The sequence below is a fragment of the Pseudophryne corroboree genome (assembly GCF_028390025.1).
Source record: "Pseudophryne corroboree isolate aPseCor3 chromosome 3 unlocalized genomic scaffold, aPseCor3.hap2 SUPER_3_unloc_7, whole genome shotgun sequence".
Lineage (NCBI taxonomy): Eukaryota > Metazoa > Chordata > Amphibia > Anura > Myobatrachidae > Pseudophryne > Pseudophryne corroboree.
The window spans coordinates 240,877-262,600 of NW_026967563.1; the positions used below are offsets into that span (position 1 = coordinate 240,877).

Genomic DNA, 21,724 nt, shown 5'->3' on the forward strand with positions numbered 1-21,724 from the left:
GGAGAAAAACTTACGCACAAGGGGAAACGATTGCATGCGCCTCTGGATATCCAGCTCCCGATTATCAGCAATGAGAACCGTTGAAGAGAGTGAGCTGGATACCATCGGCTTGTCTATTTATGCCCCACACACAATACAATTCAATGGTCCCTACAATCTCATTGTTCATTGGACACAGGAATTCGTCTTCGCATTATAACAAAAGGTCATAGGTTGATTCATACAGGTGGGCTGTGGCTACTTCCAACTGCTCAGGTGGGTGGGTAACTAGGTTTCCCGCCACATGTATAAGTAAGTGCAAATAATAGTAAATGGACATAAACTTCTTATGTCCATAACTATTCGCACGAGCGATTAATCCGCTCCAAACCAACACCAGAATATTGCTAATTAAATACTCTTCCGATGGATACTAAACACCACTGTATGACCCCTGTTGGACCCTTCGTACAATACAAAGAGGGATCTCTCTGTCCAGGAACATGCTACCTTAACTAAACTTTCAGAATCTATCAAAGGGACCATAATCTACAAAATACATTATATAGTGAAAATATGTAACGATTTAGTCGCACGCTACGAACACATAAACTCTACCGTAAATACGCATATCGTGCACCTGCGGGTGCACGTAACAGCGGGTATGCGCACGCACGGGAGAGCGCACGCATGCGCAGCACGGACCTGTACGAGGTGCAAATATGGTAGTGTGCGTAGAGATATTTTTCTGACTTTGACAGACTGCTGGGAATGGGGCATTATACAGTAACACCAGGGGACGTGTCTGGGTGATGACTGGAGAGGTGACTGCTGGGTATGGGGCATTATACAGTAACACCGGGGTATGTGTCTGGGTGATGACTGGAGAGGTGACTGCTTGGAATGGGGCATTATACAATAACACCAGGGGACGTGTCTGGGTGATGACTGGAGAGGTGACTGCTGGGAATGGGGCATTATAAAGTAACACTAGGGGGCGTGTATGGGTGATGACTGGATAGGTGACTGCTGGGAATGGGGCATTATACAATAACACCAGGGGACGTGTCTGGGTGATGACTGGAGAGGTGACTGCTGGGAATGGGGCATTATAAAGTAACACTAGGGGGCGTGTATGGGTGATGACTGGAGAGGTGACTGCTGGGAATGGGGCAGTATACAGTAACAACACCAGGGGATGTGTCTGGGTGATGACTGGAGAGGTGACTGCTGGGAATGGGACATTATACAGTAACACAAGGGGACGTGTCTGGGTGATGACTGGAGAGGTGACTGCTGGGAATGGGACATTATACAGTAACACCAGGGGACGTGTCTGAGTGATGACTGGAGAGGTGACTGCTGGGAATGGGACATTATACAGTAACACCAGTGGATGTGTCTGGGTGATGACTGGAGAGGTGACTGCTGGGAATGGGACATTATACAGTAACACCAGGGGATGTGTCTGGGTGATGACTGGAGAGGTGACTGCTGGGAATGAGGCATTATACAGTAACACCAGGGGACGTGTCTGGGTGATGACTGGAGAGGTGACTGCTGGGAATCGGACATTATACAGTAACACAAGGGGACGTGTCTGGGTGATGACTGGAGAGGTGATTGCTGGGAATGGGACATTATACAGTAACACCAGGGGATGTGTCTGGGTGATGACTATATCACTGTGTGTGTCAGGTTCCTATAAGGTGTCATGATGTCACTGTCTATGTCTCCATGCAGGAGGTGGAGTGTATAGAGGAACACAGAGGTCTGTACAAGGACGTGATGATGGAGAATCACCGGCCCCTCATATCACTGGGTAAGAGGAGACTGTCATGTATTTTTCAGGGGAGAGCAGGTATGGGGCCCCCTATATATACTCACATCATCTGATAATCACATATATACACTGTACTCAGTCACTGTGTGTCTCCTACAGATGGGCCCAGTAACAGAGATACCCCAGAGAGATGTCCCCATCCTCTGTATTCCCAGGACTGTACAGAGGAGCATCACAGGATCCCACAGGAGGATCAGGTAGGTGGGCTATAGGGTCACCCCAATAAACCAAAGTGACTGTCACTATATGTTGTGTAGAGGAGCTGTGTGTCATTATATTTGTCTTGTTTACATAGGGTGAAGCCCAATTAAATAATATTAAAATCAAAGATACAGAGGAAGAAGAAGAGACGTATGTGACTGATAAGAAGGCAGAAGATATAGAGGGAGAAGAAGAGACGTATGTGACTGATATAAAGGCAGAAGATATAGAGGGAGAAGAAGAGACGTATGTGACTGATATAAAGGCAGAAGATATAGAGGGAGAAGGAGAGACGTATGTGACTGATATAAAGGCAGAAGATACAGAGGGAGAAGAAGAGACGTATGTGACTGATATAAAAGCAGAAGATATAGAGGGAGAAGAAGGGACGTATGCGACTGATATAAAGGCAGAAGATATAGAGGGAGAAGAAGAGACGTATGTGAGCGGTGATCAGCAGTGTAAGGAGGAGGAGATCCCTACAGATATCAGCACAGGTGAGTAATAATCACTTATTACAGAAAAGAGTCACATATTCTCCTTCCTCAGTCACTACAGCAATCTCTTATCCTACACCCTCTGTCAGTACAAACTAATGAGGAATTTGTTTTTTCCCAGTGTGGAGTCTGGAGCCATCACCTCTATTATACTCCTGCTCTCCCCCTCACATCATGTTACTGTGTGTTACCAGCCCAGAGATCTGACCAGTCTCCTCCCCACACTCTCTGGTGTATCTCATACATCAGGAGCCATCAACCCCTATTATACTCCTGCTCTCCCCCTCACATCATGTTACTGTGTGTTACCAGCCCAGAGATCTGACCAGTCTCCTCCCCACACTCTCTGGTGTATCTCATACATCAGGAGCCATCAACCCCTATTATACTCCTGCTCTCCCCCTCACATCATGTCACTGTGTGTTACCAGCCCAGAGATCTGACCAGTCTCCTCCCCACACTCTCTGGTGTATCTCATACATCAGGAGCCATCAACCCCTATTATACTCCTGCTCTCCCCCTCACATCATGTCACTCTGTGTTACCAGCCCAGAGATCTGACCAGTCTCCTCCCACCACACTCTCTGGTATATCTCATACATCAGGAGCCATCGGCACATATTAATCCCATGGTCTTCTTATCATGTCACTGAGGTCAGGTAGGATTTGTTTTCTGTAACTAACATGGTGTTGAGTCTCAGCAATAAGAAGGCAAGCTGAGAAATGAGCTCTCTGCCCTAGAACGCCAGTCTCCTTTTTCGAGTAGACCGTGACATTGGTCTTCAGCACACAAATGAATAATGCATAATAGGAGGTCACTGGATTCAGTGGACCATGTATTAATTAAGAATTGGAACCTCTTAATAGTTCTTATTTTCTAAAGCAGAGTAATGTGAAGTGTATGTGACAGGATGGTCTTCATTCCTTAATATAGGTACTCCATTCCTGGTATGTCTGCAAGAAGAGACCTCATAGATAGAAAAGTTCATCCTCCATGAGCAAACAGATTGATTATGGGGAGTGATATTCTGTGCAGATGTCCTGGAGAAGGTATCCAGACAATCCCTGTTATACAGAGTGGAGATCATGTAGAGAGGGATAGACACCTTGATAGAAGAATGGTCTGGTTACGCCCCTTGGCTAGATGACCGGTCTGGTTACGCCCCTTGGCTAGAGGATCGGTCTGGTTACGCCCCTTGGCTAGAGGATCGGTCTGGTTACGCCCCTTGGCTAGAGGATTGGTCCGGTTTTGCCCCTGGGCTAGAGGATCGTTCCGGTTTTGCCCCTGGCTAGAGGAACAGTCCGGTTTTGCCCCTGGCTAGAAGAACGGTCCGGTCAGGCCCCTGGGCAGCAGGTGATCACTAAAAAAGCCTAGTTATTCTCCCATTTATAGCGGATCTTTCTTCTGGAGAAAAATGAAATGATACTAAAATTCTCAGGTGAAAATGACTGTGTATTCTCATTATCTGTAACTTCCGCAATTTAAAGACCTAAGAAACTAGGTTTGTAAGACATTACAACAGGAAACTACGTAGAAAGCCCTTTCGAATGTGTTCTTCTAGCACCACACAACTGCACAGTACGCAGACATTTGGCCGCTTTATCAGAAATCAGTGAGAAATGGATAAAGTATTGAATTCCATCAGTATTCAAAGGGAAAAGTCTTTATACAGGACTCCATCAATCCTAGATTAGAGTTAAAGTCTATGCACGGTTGTCGACTGAATAAGTCTTCTCTACAACCTACAGATCAGAGAGGCTGAGGCTTTTACTATAGAATATTCTTCTTCAAAAAAATACTCTTTCTCTAGCATCCATAAGAGATTTTGCGGAAATAGTATGATGGGGTATAGATGGGGTCCAAAGGATCCGGTGCACTTTAAATTTCTTCAAGTGGGTGTGCTGGCTCCTCCCCTCATACAGGCAGTATAGGCAAAACTGTGCCCGAAGGAGAATGGACATACTTGATAGAAGGAACATAACAATGAGTGGTGAGATTCACACACCAGCACACCATCAACATAAAATGACCAGCAATGGCTGGAAACAAAAACATATCAAAGCTATGGTTAATGTGTGAGATAATTTTCGATATGCGAGGTGCCTCCGCTCTTCTTCAGTATTGAGCCAGAGCAGCTTTTGTGGCTATAAATATATGTCCTATAATATATTTGTTTGATTGAGTTTTGATGTATCACGTTGAACATGAGAAAGGTGCAGACTATTTCATTGCCTCCTAGCTTCAAGCAAAGCTGAATAAATAACAGTATCTTTAGGACGTTTCTTATGGTTTAGCCTCTAATTCCACAACCACTTGAACCTCCTGATGTTAGGCACCACGTTCCCTGTTGCAGGGTGGATTAATTAAGTGTGCTCACATGTTCTCTGGTCGTGCAGCAGGGCAGCTGCACGACATTTATTGTAATTAGGCTCTGGACTCTGATTGGAGGACTCCCTGCTAAATGCCTTCTCAGTGCCTCACACAGACGCTGGTAATAGCTTCCTGCATGCTGCTCATGTTTGGTGAACGTCTGTTCCTGGTCTGCTGTGCCCGGTCCTTCCAGCTCTCTGAGTCCCTGAGTCTTGGTGTTTGGTGTCCCATTCCAAGGAGTTCGTCTGGTCCTCTTTCTCCCGTGACAGTCGTTAGAGTAGCTCGCTTGGTTTCGTGAGTGGCGGCTCTGCCGCATGTTGTGGCTTAGGCCACTTTATATTATTCTCTGATTTTGGAGCATTTGCAGAGGATTCCGCTTCCACAGTTCTCTCTGGTACTCGGCGGTGCCGTGTAGGAGAGTGTACTAGTGGAGTATTTTGGTTGTCCTTTTCCCTGGCGGAAATCCGCGCATACTTTAGTTTTAGGTTTGTTAGTAGCCCCTGGCCTTGTTGTTTAGTTAGAGGGCCCCTTGTTATCACCCTGTCTCGGTTCACTCTTTGTCTCTCATTAAGACCTGAGGGGGCATCGGAGTTGGGCAGACGTAATCCGCCCTTCAAACGCGGCTACTATGGGCTCAAGAAACCATAGTCTCGCAAGAGTGTACTGACAGCACAGGCGAGACAACGGAGATAGGGTGCCAGGGCCTATTCCCCTTCCTTTCCCCTTTCCCAGCATTACGTTCTGGTATTCAGGTCCCATCGTATAAGAACACCCCAGACCTGAGTATTAGAATCATAACATTATTACCGGCCCCCCAAAAAAAAGGGGGGTTGAATTTTTTCCCCATTTTGTTTTGGTGAGAGTAAAAACCCGGCTTCATGAATCCGGCAGGGTTAGGACCAAATCCCGGTCAGCTTTTAGTTAACCAAATTCAAGAACTGACTCAGATGGTTCAGGACCTTTCTCTTCGGGTGAGATCGCAGGAAGATCTTTTGCGAGCCTCCCCGAGGGTGGTCCCAGAACCAAAGATGCATTTACCCGACCGTTTTTCGGGTGACCGAAAATATTTTTTTAATTTTAAAGAAGCTTGTAAGCTATATTTTCGTTTAAGGCCTAGTTCCTCTGGTACTGAATCTCAGCGGGTTGGGATTATTATGTCATTGCTCCAGGGGGATCCACAGACCTGGGCGTTTGGGTTAAAAACTGAAGATCCTGCTTTGTTATCTGTAGACAAGAAAAAAAAGAGATCACAAAACGGAGACCGTTTGTGATAACCCGGCGCTGCAATAGTGTAAATAGTTATATATTTGAGATGTTTCAGCAGCTAAGCATAAACAACTTGCCAGGTTGCAACGTTAAAATCTAGAGAGAAAAAAAAGGAGGGGAGTATGCTTTGCGCTTGAAACAATATATCAAAAATTAGATGTGCAGTCGGACAGAGAAGATAGACTCAGTACAACTTCAAAATGATAATAAAAAAACACTTTTATGGTATCAATTAAAGCAGAGTATGCCACATATAGAATGAATTAAAATAATGACAGTTTTACAATTTGTTAGATAAACTAAACTGAAAATAAAAATAAACATAAGGATAAAAATAAAACAGTTAAATGATTATATTCAAATGGTGATAATAAAAAAATCACAACACTGGCGTCCCAGTGTATTATTTTGGGTTTGTAATTCCCGCAGGGATAAATGACAGTCTCACAGTCTCAGATATTAGTATAGTTCTTTAAAGGAAAGGTGCAATCTGTAATTAATGCTCCCGTGCTGGTTCCTGCGTTAGTGTAGAAACAGGGTCCTCATTAGATGAAATACACGAGGAGTAATAATGTGTGCTTTATTTCCTGTTATAATTACAGCTGGTAGTTGCCGTCTTTCCCGGTAAGGTTTTGTTAATTATAAATATAGCAGCAATGTTCAATTTAGATGGATTTAGCCGCCGTGAACAAACTACTGGGAACAGGTGTTAGGCCCCACAGCGGGGGTCACACAGAACTCACCCGACCAGTGTTTGTACAGCCGTGCGGCAATGATGAATCCAGCGTGCGGCAAAAAGCTGTGACCGAAGCTGTCACGGTTATGCTGAGCTGCGGACTGGGTCCTTTCGGCGGGTATCACCAAGTGAGAAGTGTATCGAGGAAGTCTCCGTTGCTAGGAGACGAAACGCGTTGACGCCCACTCTCGATTTTTCCTTTTATTTATTTATCCCTGCGGGAATTACAAACCCAAAATAATACACTGGGACGCCAGTGTTGTGATTTTTTATTATCACCATTTGAATATAATCATTTAACTGTTTTATTTTTATCCTTATGTTTATTTTTATTTTTATTTTCAGTTTAGTTTATCTAACAAATTGTAAAACTGTCATTATTTTAATTCATTCTATATGTGGCATACTCTGCTTTAATTGATACCATAAAAGTGTTTTTTTATTATCATTTTGAAGTTGTACTGAGTCTATCTTCTCTGTCCGACTGCACATCTAATTTTTGATATATTGTTTCAAGCGCAAAGCATACTCCCCTCCTTTTGTTATCTGTAGACGCCTTTTTCAAATCGTTAGGTCTGTTGTATGATGACCCAGATAGAGAGGCGTCAGCAGAGAGTCACCTGCGTGCTCTAAAACAAGGTAAAAATCCAGCAGAGGAGTATTGTACCGAATTTCGCTGTTGGTTGAACGACTGTGGCTGGAATGACCCGGCCCTGCGCAGTCAGTTTTGCCTCGGTTTATCTGAACTTATTAAAGACAGTCTCCTTCAGTACCCCGCTCCTGAGACTCTCGATAAACTCATGGAGCTTGCTATTAAAATAGATCGTCGTCTCCGAGAGCGGAGGGCTGAAAGAGGAACACCTGTAAGATCAAGTCCTTGTGTTTATACCTTCCCAGAGGACGTCGAGGAGCCCGTGCAAATGGGTCTCTCCCGGCTGTCCCCAGAGGAAAGAACCAGAAGATTAAGTTCTGGTCTCTGTTTATACTGTGGTTGTAAGGGACATATTGCTCGCAACTGCCCGAACAAGTCGGGAAACGCTCTGACCAAGTGAATTGTGAGGGGGTTCACTTAGGTCTGCAGCTTATCTCCTCAAATGACTGTCTCTTAGTTCCTGTTAAGATTTCCTTCGGCCGCCTCAGATCATTGGTGTCGGCCTTTGTCTACAGTGGAGCTGCAGGAAATTTTATGGATTTAACTTGGGCAAAGGCCTTAGACATTCCACAGATACCGTTGGATAAACGTATCACCATGCACGGGTTAGATGGGGGTCCGCTTTCTAATGGGATAATTACTCACCGCACACCTCCAGTATTACTTACAGTAGGAGCCTTACATTCTGAAGATATAGAATTCTACCTTACACATTGTCCGGCAGTTCCTGTAGTTTTGGGTCACCCTTGGCTTGCCTTTCATAATCCCACCATTGATTAGCGGTCCGGGGAGATTTCCCAATGGGGTCCTTTTTGTGTTAAGGAATGTATTTCTCATCCAGTCTGGGTTGTGGCAGTCGTCCCAGAGCTTATTCCTGTAGAATATCAGGATTTTGCCGATGTGTTCTCCAAAGGCAATGCGGACATCCTGCCTCCCCATCGGTCCTACGACTGTGCAATTGAGTTAGTACCAGGTGCCACTTTGCCTAAGGGGAGATTATATGCCGGGCCGGAAACCACGACCAAGAATAACTATATTCAGGAAAGTCTTAAGAAAGGTTTTATTAGGCCTTTAAAATCTCCATTGAGTGCAGGATTTTTCTTTGTCGAGAAAAAAGATGGGTCACTTAGACCATGTATTGATTTTAGGGCTCTGAATAAGATCTCTGTGAAAAACACCTATCCTTTGCCTTTAATTTCTGTGCTTTTTGATCAGTTACGCTCTGCCGTGATCTTTTCGAAAATTGATCTTAGGGGAGCTTACAACCTCATCCGAATAAAATCTGGAGATGAGTGGAAGACGGCTTTCAGCACTCAGTCGGGTCGCTATGAATACCTGGTGATGCCGTTTGGCCTGTGAAATGCTCCGGCGGTTTTTCAAGACCTTATTAACGATGTTCTCCATGACTTCCTTGGGAAGTTCGTGGTCGTTTATTTAGACGACATTTTGATATACTCTGAGTCTATGGAACAACATGTTACCCAGGTGCGTCTAGTTCTTCAAAAATTACAAGAGAATCATTTATATGCTAAGCTTGAGAAGTGTGATTTTCACATCACAGAGGTGTCTTTCTTGGGGTACATTATTTCTCCCCAGGGATTCTTCATGGAACCGAAAAAAACTCCAGGCCATCCTTAATTGGGCGCAACCCACTAATTTAAAAGCAATTCAGCGCTTTTTAGGGTTTGCTAATTATTATAGGCGGTTCATTCATACTTTTTCTGACCTGGTCGCTCCCATTGTAGCCTTGACTTAAAAAGGAGCGGATCCCTCCAATTGGTCGCATGAAGCTGAGTTAGCCTTCCGGGCCTTGAAGCAGGCCTTTGTCTCTGCTCCTGTCCTCAGACATCCTAATCCGGAGCTTCCCTTTATTGTGGAGGTTGATGCCTCAGAGGTTGGAGTGGGGGCTATCCTTTCTCAGAAAGATCCGGAGTCTCAGGAGTTACATCCTTGTGCCTTCATGTCCAGGAAATTCTCCTCCGCTGAATCCAACTATGACGTTGGTAATCGGGAATTACTGGCAGTAAAATGGGCTTTCGAGGAATGGAGGCATTGGCTGGAGGGAGCTAGGCATACTATTACTGTTTTTACTGACCATAAGAACCTGCAATATATTGAGTCAGCTAAAAGGCTTAATGCTCGGCAGGCACGTTGGGCATTGTTTTTTACTCATTTCAGGTTTATAATCACCTTCAGGCCTGGTTCCAAGAATACGAAAGCTGATGCCCTGTCACGTTGCTTTCTTCCGGTTCACAATAGCAATCCTGTTACTACCCCTATAGTTCCATCTTCAGTCATCCGGGCAGGCCTCACACAGGATTTATATACTCAGTTAAACCAGCTTCAACACCAAGCTCCTAGACTTACTCCTGCTGGTCGTCTTTTTGTCCCTGAATTCTTGAGAGGCACTGTTTTAACTGAGTTTCATGACAACAAAGTCTCGGGGCATCCGGGTATCACTAAGACCTTGGAGTTAGTCTCTCGCTCAGTGTGGTGGCCTAGTCTTTCAAAAGACGTTAAGGAATTCGTCCATTCCTGTCAGGTTTGTGCACAGCATAAGGTTCCTCGTTCGTTGCCTATCGGGCAACTCATGCCTTTAGCCATTCCTCTCAGGCCATGGTCTCATATTTCCATGGATTTCGTGGTGGACCTTCCCCTTTCAGCCGGATTGCGAGTCATTTGGGTGGTAGTTGTTATGATTCCCGTACTCCAGACCAGAGGTGATCTTTATGGCAGAGGTCTGAGTACTGGAAAGATATGCTGGTACGGGAGCAGTGTTATGCACACCAGTGCCTGCAGGAATGTACTGGTGTCTGAACAGAGAGGGATGCAAAACAAATGAACTAACAGACAGACTGGGAAGTATGACATCACATACACAGAAAGTGATAGGGTAACAAAACCAACACAAAGTGAACAGATAAGCCCAGAGGCTAAGAAACTGGGTGTCTCCCTAGTATTACAAATGCTCAGATGGAAAAGGCAAGATGTTGTGTTTTAATACGTAGAGAACCCGAAATGCTGTTGCTAAGGGCAACAGCAAAACCCTAAAGGGTTACCAACGGGTGTGGCAGCAAACTCCTTGGTCAGAGATGGAATAGTAGACACAAGGAGAGTCTCCACAATCCTATTTCTCACTTGCAGGGCACAGGTTCAGCTTCCTGCCACTAAACTGACACATGGACGCCCTGCACAGTGAGAGAGGATTAAGCATGCAGGTCTGAAAGTACAGTCACAAACCTGCTGGGTTCTCAGAATAACAAAAGAACTTCAGCAGGCTAAACGACTGACTCCAGTCTTACTGCTAGGTCTGGATTGGCAGAGTGTAGTACCAAATCTCCAGGCCTATTTGCAGTAAGCAATAACAAATACAAAGCTACACAGTACTGGCTAATTTTCAGGAACTGACTAACCAACAAAGATTCAGCAGCATCTGCTTAATCTGAGAAGAGGCCTTATAAAGCAGGTGCTGGCCACGCCCCACTCAGACCTCACAGACTGTGAGCACAAAAACCAGCACCGGATCCCCTGCCTGTAACCACTGCACAGCAAAAGACCCGAACTGGAGTATCAGCTGCGCTCAGGTTATTCCGCTAGCACTCGTCTCCCGGTTGCCATGACGACGTGGCAGCACAGGGCAGGAGACCCTAACAGTACCCCCCCCTCTGACGAGGGGTCAAAGAACCCCTACCACCGGGTTTATCGGGGAACTGTGAGAAGAAAGAGCGTATCAGTCTGGGGGCATGAAGATCACAACTGCGCACCCACGACCGCTCCTCCGGGCCATACCCCTTCCAGTGCACCAAAAATGACAGCCGACCCCGAACCATCTTGGAGTCAAGAATCCTTTCAACAACAAACTCCCTCTGGCCACGTATCAGAAGAGGGGAAGGTCTTCCTCTGGAAGAAGGATTACTAATCGCCCGTTTTAAAAGGGAACAATGAAATGTTTTATTGATACCCAAAGAACGGGGCAGATCTAACTGAAATGCCACTGGATTGATAACCCTGGTGATCTTATAAGGGCCGATGAACCGGGGGCCTAACTTATGAGATGGCTGTCTCAACTTCAAATTCTTGGTAGACAACCAGACGAAGTCTCCTAATTTGAAGCTGCAGGGTCTTTTCCGCTTATCAAAAACCCTTTTGGTCACTAATGACACAGACACAAGGGCTTTCTTCACTTTCCTCCAAATACCTCTAAGGACCGAAACGACAGAGGAACCACCAGGCGTGGAGTCCAGGGGGTCAAAAGAATTGGCCTTAGGATGATGCCCATGCACACAAAGGAAAGGAGAGATCCCTGTAGCAGAGTGAGCCGCGTTGTTATAGGCAAACTCCGCCATGGACAGATGAGCAACCCAGTCAGTCTGACACTTGGAGACATAACACCTGAGGAACTGCTCCAAGGACTGGTTCACCCTTTCAGTCTGCCCATTAGACTGCGGATGGTAGCCTGACGACAAGCTGACAGAAATCTGGAGATCGGAACAAAATGCCCTCCAGAATTTGGCCACAAACTGGGATCCGCGGTCAGAGACCACATCAAGTGGCAACCCGTGGAGACGCACAACATGCAGCATAAATAATTCAGACAGGCGTCTGGCCGATGGCAGCCCAACCAGTGGAACGAAGTGCGCCATCTTCGAAAACCTGTCAACGACAACCCAGATGGCTGTCATCCCCGAGGATTTGGGCAAGTCCACCACAAAATCCATTGAAATGTGGGTCCATGGCTTAGATGGAATAGAGAGTGGATGCAATGGGCCAACAGGAACCCCTCTAGGAGTCTTATTTCGGGCACAGATGTCACATGCCCGAACCCACTGATCCACATCCTTAGCCACCGAGGGCCACCACACCGCCCTAGATAGCAACTCCCGAGTTCTGGCAATACCCGGGTGACCTGCCGACTTCTTGGCATGGAATTCCAGGAACACTCGCTGTCTTAACCTAGGAGGCACAAACAAAAGACCTACCGGAAGGTCTGGAGGAGCCTGCTCCTGTGCTCTAAGGACTAATGACAAGAGGTCCTGGGTAATGCCCACTTTAATACATGAGGGGGACACAATGGGCAACGGCTCCTCGGTGGTCTCTTGGATTGGAGCAAAATTCCGCGAGAGCGCATCAGCCTTGATGTTTTTTGACCCAGGGCGATATGTTATCAAAAAATTAAAGCGAGCAAAAAACAAAGCCCATCGTGCCTGCCTGGCATTGAGACGCTTTGCTGACTCTAAATATGCCAAATTCTTATGGTCGGTGAGAATTGAGACCACAAACTTAGCCCCCTCAAGCCAGTGTCTCCACTCCTCGAGTGCATCCTTAATAGCCAACAATTCCCGGTTACCCACGTCATAATTCATCTCGGCAGGCGAAAATGTACGGGAAAAGTAAGCACAGGGATGAAGGCGATTATCAGACACTCCCATCTGAGAGAGCACTGCCCCAATACCCATCTCAGAGGCATCCACCTCCACCACAAACGGACGCTCTGGATCTGGGTGTCGCAGCACTTTGGCCGAGACAAATGCCCTCTTGAGACGGGCAAAAGCCGATTTGGCCTCACGAGACCAGTGAGCAACATCCGCCCCTTTCTTAGTGAGTGCCACCAAGGGCGCCACTATAGACGAAAATCCAGCGATAAATCGTCTATAAAAATTTGCAAAGCCCAGGAAACGCTGAAGCGCCTTCAAACTAGTGGGCTGCACCCAATCCAGGACTGCCTGTACCTTGGAACCCTCCATTTGGAAACCCTCTGGGGAGATAATATATCCTAGAAATGCGATTTGCTGAACTTCAAATTCGCACTTCTCCAGCTTCGCCCCAAGCCGGTGGTCTCTGAGTTTCTGGAGGACTAAGCGTACATGCTTCCGATGTTCCTCCAGGGAATGGGAGAAGATTAGGATGTCATCTAAGTATACGACCAAGAATCTATCCAAATATTCCCTGAGCACATCGTTCATGAAATCCTGGAAGACTGCCGGGGCATTACAGAGCCCAAAAGGCATCACCAAATATTCATAATGCCCTGAGTGAGTATTAAAGGCAGTCTTCCATTCATCCCCCTCTCTTATTCGGATTAGATTGTACGCACCGCGTAAGTCAATCTTAGAAAAAATGGTGGCAGTACGAAGCTGGTCAAACAAGACCGAAATGAGAGGCAGTGGGTATGAGTTTTTAATCGTGATACGGTTCAATTCCCTGAAGTCGATGCAGGGTCGCAATGAACCATCCTTTTTACCCACGAAGAAGAACCCCGACCCAACTGGAGACTGTGAAGGTCTGATAAATCCTTTAGCCAAGTTCTCCTGAATGTACTCTGCCATAGCCTGAGTCTCAGGACGTGACAGGGAGTACAACCTGCTCTTGGGAAGCTTAGCATTCGGCAACAAATTAATGGCACAGTCATAGGGGCGATGGGGAGGTAGTACCTCTGCAACTTTTTTGGAGAACACGTCCGCAAAATCTGCATAACACCCTGGCAATCCTGGCAAACTTAGCTGCGAGAGCCTGACTGGAAGGCTCAAGCAACTCCTGAAACAATCAGTACCCCAACTAAGAATCTCCCCAGAGACCCAGTCAAATTGAGGATTGTGGGCCCTTAACCAGGGTAACCCCAACACCATTGGGGCAAAAGTACAGACAGTCACATAAAAGGACAATTTTTCAGAGTGTGTGGCTCCAATAAACAAAGAAATCTGGCTAGTACAAGAGGTAATTTTACCCTGGGATAATGGTTCCCCGTTTAACCCACAAATCTCAATTTCCGATGCCAAGGGTACTAAGGAAACAGAGTGTTTCAGGGCGAATTGGCGGTCCATAAAAACCCCGTCGGCCCCACTGTCCACAAAGGCCTCAGTCTTGACAGTTTGACCGAGGATCTTCAAGGTTACCGGAATGATAAAAGTCTTCTTGGGAAATTCTGACTTCTGGCCTGACAGGATATTTCCCATCACCCTCAGGCCCTGAAGTTTTCCGGCTTTTCTGGGCATGATACTACCACATGACCCTTATTCCCACAGTACAAACACAACCCCTGCTGTCTCCTCCGCGTCTTCTCACGCGAGGAGAGGCGGGTAGCCCCAATCTGCATAGGCTCCTCGGAAAATTCCTCAGAGTCTGAGGTTCCCTTGGGAAGGAAGGAAACCTCGGTCTCCCTTTCAAGCTTACGCTCTCTCAGCCGTCTATCAACCCGGATGGATAACTGCATAAGCTGATCCAAGCTATCAGGCAAGGGATATTGTACCAGTTGGTCTTTTATCTGGTTAGAAAGACCTCTTCGGTACTGGTGTCTCAGGGCTGGGTCATTCCACTGGGTATCATGGGCCAACCTCCGAAACTCCGTACAGTAAACCTCAACTGGCCTTCGCCCTTGCTTAAGGATCGAAATCTGAGCCTCGGCTGAGGCCGTCTTGTCAGGGTCATCATACAACATGCCCAGTGCCGTAAAAAAAGCATCAACACTTTTAAGCGATGGACAGTCAGGCTGCAACCCATATGCCCAGACCTGTGGGTCTCCTTGTAGCAAGGAAATCACTATGCCCACCCGCTGAATCTCTGACCCAGAAGACTGAGGCCTAAGCTGGAAATATAGCTTGCAGCTCTCCTTGAAACAAAAGAACTGCGAGCGATCTCCAGAAAAACGATCCGGAAGATTTACTTTCGGCTACTTAACCCCTGAAGGTGCTGCTGCTGCGGGAACTCCGCCAGCGGCCTGGGAGGTGTGCATTTTAATGGACAAATCACTAAATTGACGAGTCAGGACCTGCACCTGATCGACCACCTGTTGCAACGTATTTTGAGGGGTATGCTCCATATTCCCACAAAATTTCAACAGGAGTATTGGGCTGCTGAATATGTTATGCACACCAGTGCCTGCAGGAATGTACTGGTGTCTGAACAGAGAGGGATGCAAAACAAATGAACTAACAGACAGACTGGGAAGTATGACATCACATACACAGAAAGTGATAGGGTAACAAAACCAACACAAAGTGAACAGATAAGCCTAGAGGCTAAGAAACTGGGTGTCTCCCTAGTATTACAAATGCTCAGATGGAAAAGGCAAGATGTTGTGTTTTAATACGTAGAGAACCCGAAATGCTGTTGCTAAGGGCAACAGCAAAACCCTAAAGGGTTACCAACGGGTGTGGCAGCAAACTCCTTGGTCAGAGATGGAATAGTAGACACAAGGAGAGTCTCCACAATCCTATTTCTCACTTGCAGGGCACAGGTTCAGCTTCCTGCCACTAAACTGACACATGGACGCCCTGCACAGTGAGAGAGGATTAAGCATGCAGGTCTGAAAGTACAGTCACAAACCTGCTGGGTTCTCAGAATAACAAAAGAACTTCAGCAGGCTAAACGACTGACTCCAGTCTTACTGCTAGGTCTGGATTGGCAGAGTGTAGTACCAAATCTCCAGGCCTATTTGCAGTAAGCAATAACAAATACAAAGCTACACAGTACTGGCTAATTTTCAGGAACTGACTAACCAACAAACCTCTGCTTAATCTGAGAAGAGGCCTTATAAAGCAGGTGCTGGCCACGCCCCACTCAGACCTCACAGACTGTGAGCACAAAAACCAGCACCGGATCCCCTGCCTGTAACCACTGCACAGCAAAAGACCCGAACTGGAGTATCAGCTGCGCTCAGGTTATTCCGCTAGCACTCGTCTCCCGGTTGCCATGACGACGTGGCAGCACAGGGCAGGAGACCCTAACAAGCAGGAAAGCCTAGTAACCCCTGGCGCCCTAACTCCGTTGTCTCGCCCGTGTTATCAGAAATCCCCTGCGAGACTATGGTTGCTTGAGCCCATGGCAGCCGCGTTCGAAGGGCGGATTATGTCTGCCCAACCCCGATGCCCCCTCAGGTCTTAATGGGAGACAAAGGGAAATCCGAGACAGGGTGATAACAAGGGGCCCTCTGACTAAGCAACCAGGCCAGGGTTTACAAGCTATCTAAGTTAAACCAAAAGTATGTGCGGACAAACCGCCAGGGAAAAGGACAACCAAGGATCCACTGATCCGTTACTCCTATCCAGCACCGCTGGATACCAGAGTGGATCTGTGGGAGCGGAATCCTCCGCAAAAGCTCCAGACACAATAAACTAAATAATCAATAGTAAGCGGTCAAGCCGCAACACACGGCAACGCCGCGACTCACGAACACCACAGGATGTTAAAGGTGCTCGGTCGGACTCCAGGAATAGATGACAAATTCGAGTACTGGATCACTGAGGACAGGAACAACCGGGTTGAGCAGGACTGGAATTTCTCTGTAACTGACACAGCAAACAGGAAGCTATCACCGGCGTCTGTGAGAAGTCCTGGGAGTGCTTTTAATTGGGAGCCCTCCAATCAAGATCCAGACAGGGTAATGATCAATCATGCCGTGCAGCTGCATGCTGCACGGCCAAGCTACCAATTAACTGATTTATTTAGACCCAGCAACGGGGAACGCGGTCCGACAGTGGCGTCCCCGTTGCTAGGGTCAGAGCGGCTCTGTGCGCCCGGCGTCTAGCATTGCTAGGGAGCCGGCGGCTGTCTGCCTGCGGCTTCCCTAGTTGCTAGGCGCCGGGCCGCACTGACGGGCGGACCCTCGGCGCCTAACAGTACCCCCCCCTTGAGGAGGGGTCAAGGAACCCCTAAGGCCAGGTTTCTGAGGAAATTCTCGAAAAAATGCCTTTTTGAGCCTCGGGGCATGGAGATCCTCATCCAGGACCCAGGACCTTTCCTCTGGACCATAACCTTTCCAATGCACCAAAAAATAAAGTCGACCCCGAGACAACCTGGAATCAAGAACCTTCTCCACCAAGAACTCCTGCTGACCCTGTACATCTATTGGTGATTTCCCCTGAGAGATCTTGCGAGGAAATCTACTGGACGAAACATAGGGTTTTAACAAGGAGCAATGGAAGGTATTTCCGATCCGTAAAGTTTTTGGTAAACGTAACCGGAAAGCCACTGGATTGACTTTTTTGATAATATGAAATGGTCCAATAAATTTAGGACCCAATCTGGCTGAGGTTTGTCGAAGTTTAATGTTGCGAGTCGACAACCATACCTTATCTCCAACTTTAAAAGTGCACGGCCGCCGGAGCCTGTCAGAAAATTTTTTTCTCCCGAAATGCCGCTTTTCTGAGAGCCAGGTGCACTTTTCTCCAAATGAGTTTGAGATGAGAGGTCAAGGTCAGCGAGGAGACAGAGGAATGTTGAAAAAAGGAATTAGCTCTGGGGTGAAAACCAAAAACTGTAAAAAAAATGGAGATACATTGGTGGAGGAATGACAGGTATTGTTGTAAGCAAACTCTGCAAACGGAAGAAACTCAGACCAGTCATTTTGGAGTTTGGCCGAGTACAAACGCAAATATTGTTTTAATGATTGATTAACTCGCTCAGTCTGCCCGTTGGATTGGGGATGGTAGCCAGACGTTAAAGATAATTTCATCTTTAATGAGGCACAAAAAGACTTCCAAAACTGTGCAATGAATTGTGGACCCCGATCAGAAACAATATCAGTGGGTAACCCATGGTGTCTGAAAACATGGCGGAGGAACAAGACTGCCAATCCCTGGGCAGATGGCAATCTGGGAAGAGCAATGAAATGGGCCATTTTGCTAAAACGGTCCACTACCACCCATATGACTCGGCATCCGGCTGACAGAGGGAGGTCCACCACAAAATCCATGGAAATATGAGACCATGGCCTAAGAGGAACATTCAAGGGCATAAGTTGACCGATAGGCAAGGAACGGGGAACCTTATGCTGTGCACAGACCTGACAAGAAAAAACAAACTCCTTAATGTCTTTGGAAAGACCAGGCCACCATACCGAGCGGGAAACTAATTCAAAAGTTTTAGCGATCCCCAGATGCCCGGCAACCTTGCTATCATGAAACTCCGTCAAAACCGTTGCTCTCAAAAACTCGGGGACATAAAGACGACCAGCAGGAGTATTTCCAGGAGCTTGATGTTGAAGCTGCTTTAACTGGGTAAATAAATCTTGTGTGAGACCTGCCCGAATGACTGAAGACGGAAGTATGGGGGTAACAGGACTGTTGTCTTGAACTGGAAGAAAACTGCGTGACAGGGCATCTGCCTTGGTATTCTTGGAACCTGGCCTGAAAGTGATAATGAACTTGAAACGAGTAAAAAATAAAGCCCACCGAGCTTGCCGGGCATTCAGCCGTTTAGCTGATTCAATGTATTGAAGATTTTTGTGATCAGTCAAAACTGAAATAGAATGAGTGGCTCCTTCAAGCCAATGCCTCCACTCCTCGAAAGCCCATTTAATAGCCAGTAATTCCCGGTTACCAACATCGTAGTTGGATTCAGCAGATGAGAATTTCCTGGACATAAAGGCACAAGGATGTAATTCCAGGGAATCCGGATCCTTCTGAGATAGGATAGCCCCTACTCCAACCTCCGAGGCATCTACCTCAACAATGAAAGGCAATTCTGGGTTGGGATGTCTGAGGACCGGGGCTGAGACAAAGGCTTGTTTCAAGGCCTGAAAAGATAACTCCGCTTCACGTGACCAGTTGGTAGGATCTGCTCCCTTTTTAGTCAGTGCCACAATGGGAGCAACTAGGTCAGAGAAAGAGTGAATAAATCTTCTATAGTAATTCGCAAACCCTAAAAAGCGCTGAATTGCTTTTAAATTGGTGGGTTGCGCCCAACTAAGGATGGCTTGGAGCTTCTTTGGTTCCATACAGAATCCCCGAGGGGAAATAATGTACCCTAAAAAGGATACCTCCGTGACATGAAATTCACATTTCTCCAGCTTGGCATATAGGTGATTTTCACGTAATTTTTTTAGAACCTGACGCACCTGGGTAACATGTTGTTCAATGGAGTCAGAATATATCAAAATATCGTCTAAGTAGACTACAACGAATCTTCCAAGAAATTCACGGAGCACATCGTTAATGAGATCCTGGAAAACTGCCGGAGCGTTGGACAGGCCGAATGGCATAACCAGATATTCATAGTGGCCTGATTGAGTACTGAATGCCGTTTTCCACTCATCCCCTGACTTGATTCTGATGAGGTTATATGCTCCTCTCAGGTCAATCTTAGAAAAAAATCACAGCCGAACGTAGCTGATCAAAGAGGACAGAAATCAGCGGCAAAGGGTAAGTATTCTTCACTGAGATTTTATTCAAGGCTCTAAAGTCAATGCAAGGTCTGAGTGATCCATCCTTCTTCTCCACGAAGAAGAAGCCTGCACTTAAAGGGGATTTAGATGGCCTGATAAATCCTTTCCCTAGGCTTTCTTTAACATACTCATTCATGGCCACAGTTTCAGGTCCGGACAATGCATATAACCTTCCCTTAGGCAAAGTGGCACCAGGAATTAACTCGATAGCACAATCATAAGGCCTATGGGGAGGCAGAATATCCGCATTGCCCTTGGAAAATACATCAACAAAATCCTGGTATTCCACAGGAATGGGTGCGGGAATGACAGCAGCTATTCTGATGGGAAGCGTAATACATTCCTTATTACAGATGGTACCCCATTGTAAGATCTCCCCCGACTGCCAATCAATGATGGGATTATGAAAGGCCAGCCAAGGGTGACCAAGAACCACAGAAACTGCTGGGCAATGGGTAAGGAAAAACTCAATCTTTTCAGAATGCAGAGCTCCTACTGAAAGTAGAACAGGAGGGGTACAGAGAGAAATGACCCCATTGGACAAGGGACTCCCATCTAAACCATGCATGGTGATATGCCTACCCAAGGCTACCTGAGGAATACCGAAGGCCTTAGCCCATGTTAAATCCATAAAGTTCCCTGCAGCTCCACTGTCCACAAAAGCCGAGACCGAGGAACAGAGGCTGCCAAAGGAAACTTTAGCTGGAACCAACAGTGAATTATTTGAGGAGATAAGCTGCAGACCAAAGTGAACCCCCTCACAACTCACTTGGTCGAGGCGTTTCCCGACTTGTTCGGACAACTACGGGCAAAATGTCCCTTACCCCCACAGTATAAACAAAGACCAGAATTTTGCCTTCTGGTTCTTTCTTCAGGAGACAGTTTGGAGAGGCCTATCTGCATGGGCTCCTCTATGTCCACAGGAATGGAAAAAACACAAGGAGAAGACCCGACAGATGCTCCTTTTTCAACCCTCCGCTCTCTGAGACGACGATCAATCTTAATAGAAAGCTCCATGAGTTTATCGAGAGTCTCAGGAGCGGGATACTGAAGGAGACTGTCTTTTATAGACTCGGATAAGCCGAGGCGAAACTGACTGCGCAGGGCTGGGTCATTCCATCCACAGTCGTTCGACCAACGGCGAAACTCCATACAATACATCTCTGCGGGATTCCTACCCTGCCTGAGAGCACGCAACTGACTCTCGGCGGATGCCTCTCTATCAGGGTCGTCATACAATAGCCCTAAAGATCCCAGAAAGGCGTCTACAGACAATAAAGCCGGATCGTCTGTCTTTAAGCCAAAAGCCGAGGTCTGAGGATCCCCCTGTAGCTAAGAAATAATAATTCCTACCCGCTGAGATTCCGTACCTGAGGAGACTGGTTTTAAACGAAAATACAGTTTACAAGACTCTTTAAAATTAAAAAACTGCTTTCTATCCCCAGAAAAACGGTCAGGCAGATGCATTTTTGGTTCAGGAATGACCCTCTGGGAAGTCCGTAACAGATCTTCCTGTGACTTCACCCGAAGGGACAGATCTTGAACCATCTGAGTAAGCTCTTGAATCTGGCTAACTAAAAACTGGCCAGGATTTGGCCCAACACCGGAGGGATTCATGAGGCTGACTAATCTCCCAACAGAATAAGGGAAAAAATTAACTCCTGTTTAATTTTAAATTTTAGTCTGGCCGGTGATAATTTTATGATTCCCGTACTCCAGACCAGAGGTGATCTTTATGGCAGAGGTCTGGGTACTGGAAAGATATGCTGGTACGGGAGCAGGAAAGCCTAGTAACCCCTGGCGCCCTAACTCCGTTGTCTCGCCCGTGTTATCAGAAATCCCCTGCGAGACTATGGTTGCTTGAGCCCATGGCAGCCGCGTTCGAAGGGCGGATTATGTCTGCCCAACCCCGATGCCCCCTCAGGTCTTAATGGGAGACAAAGGGAAATCCGAGACAGGGTGATAACAAGGGGCCCTCTGACTAAGCAACCAGGCCAGGGTTTACAAGCTATCTAAGTT

At 46.7% G+C, this 21,724-nt stretch overlaps 1 protein-coding gene across 2 annotated transcripts in view; it reads left to right on the plus strand.

Moving 5' to 3' along the window:
* LOC134984617 (uncharacterized) overlaps positions 1-21,724 on the plus strand; it is an 86,804-nt gene that overhangs the window by 26,960 nt on the left and 38,120 nt on the right. For both annotated transcript variants that reach the window (XM_063950162.1, XM_063950163.1), the window contains 3 exons: positions 1,723-1,801; positions 1,922-2,019; positions 2,118-2,520. In XM_063950162.1, coding sequence (XP_063806232.1) covers positions 1,723-1,801; positions 1,922-2,019; positions 2,118-2,520 — 580 coding nt within the window. The remainder of the gene's footprint in view (positions 1-1,722; positions 1,802-1,921; positions 2,020-2,117; positions 2,521-21,724) is intronic.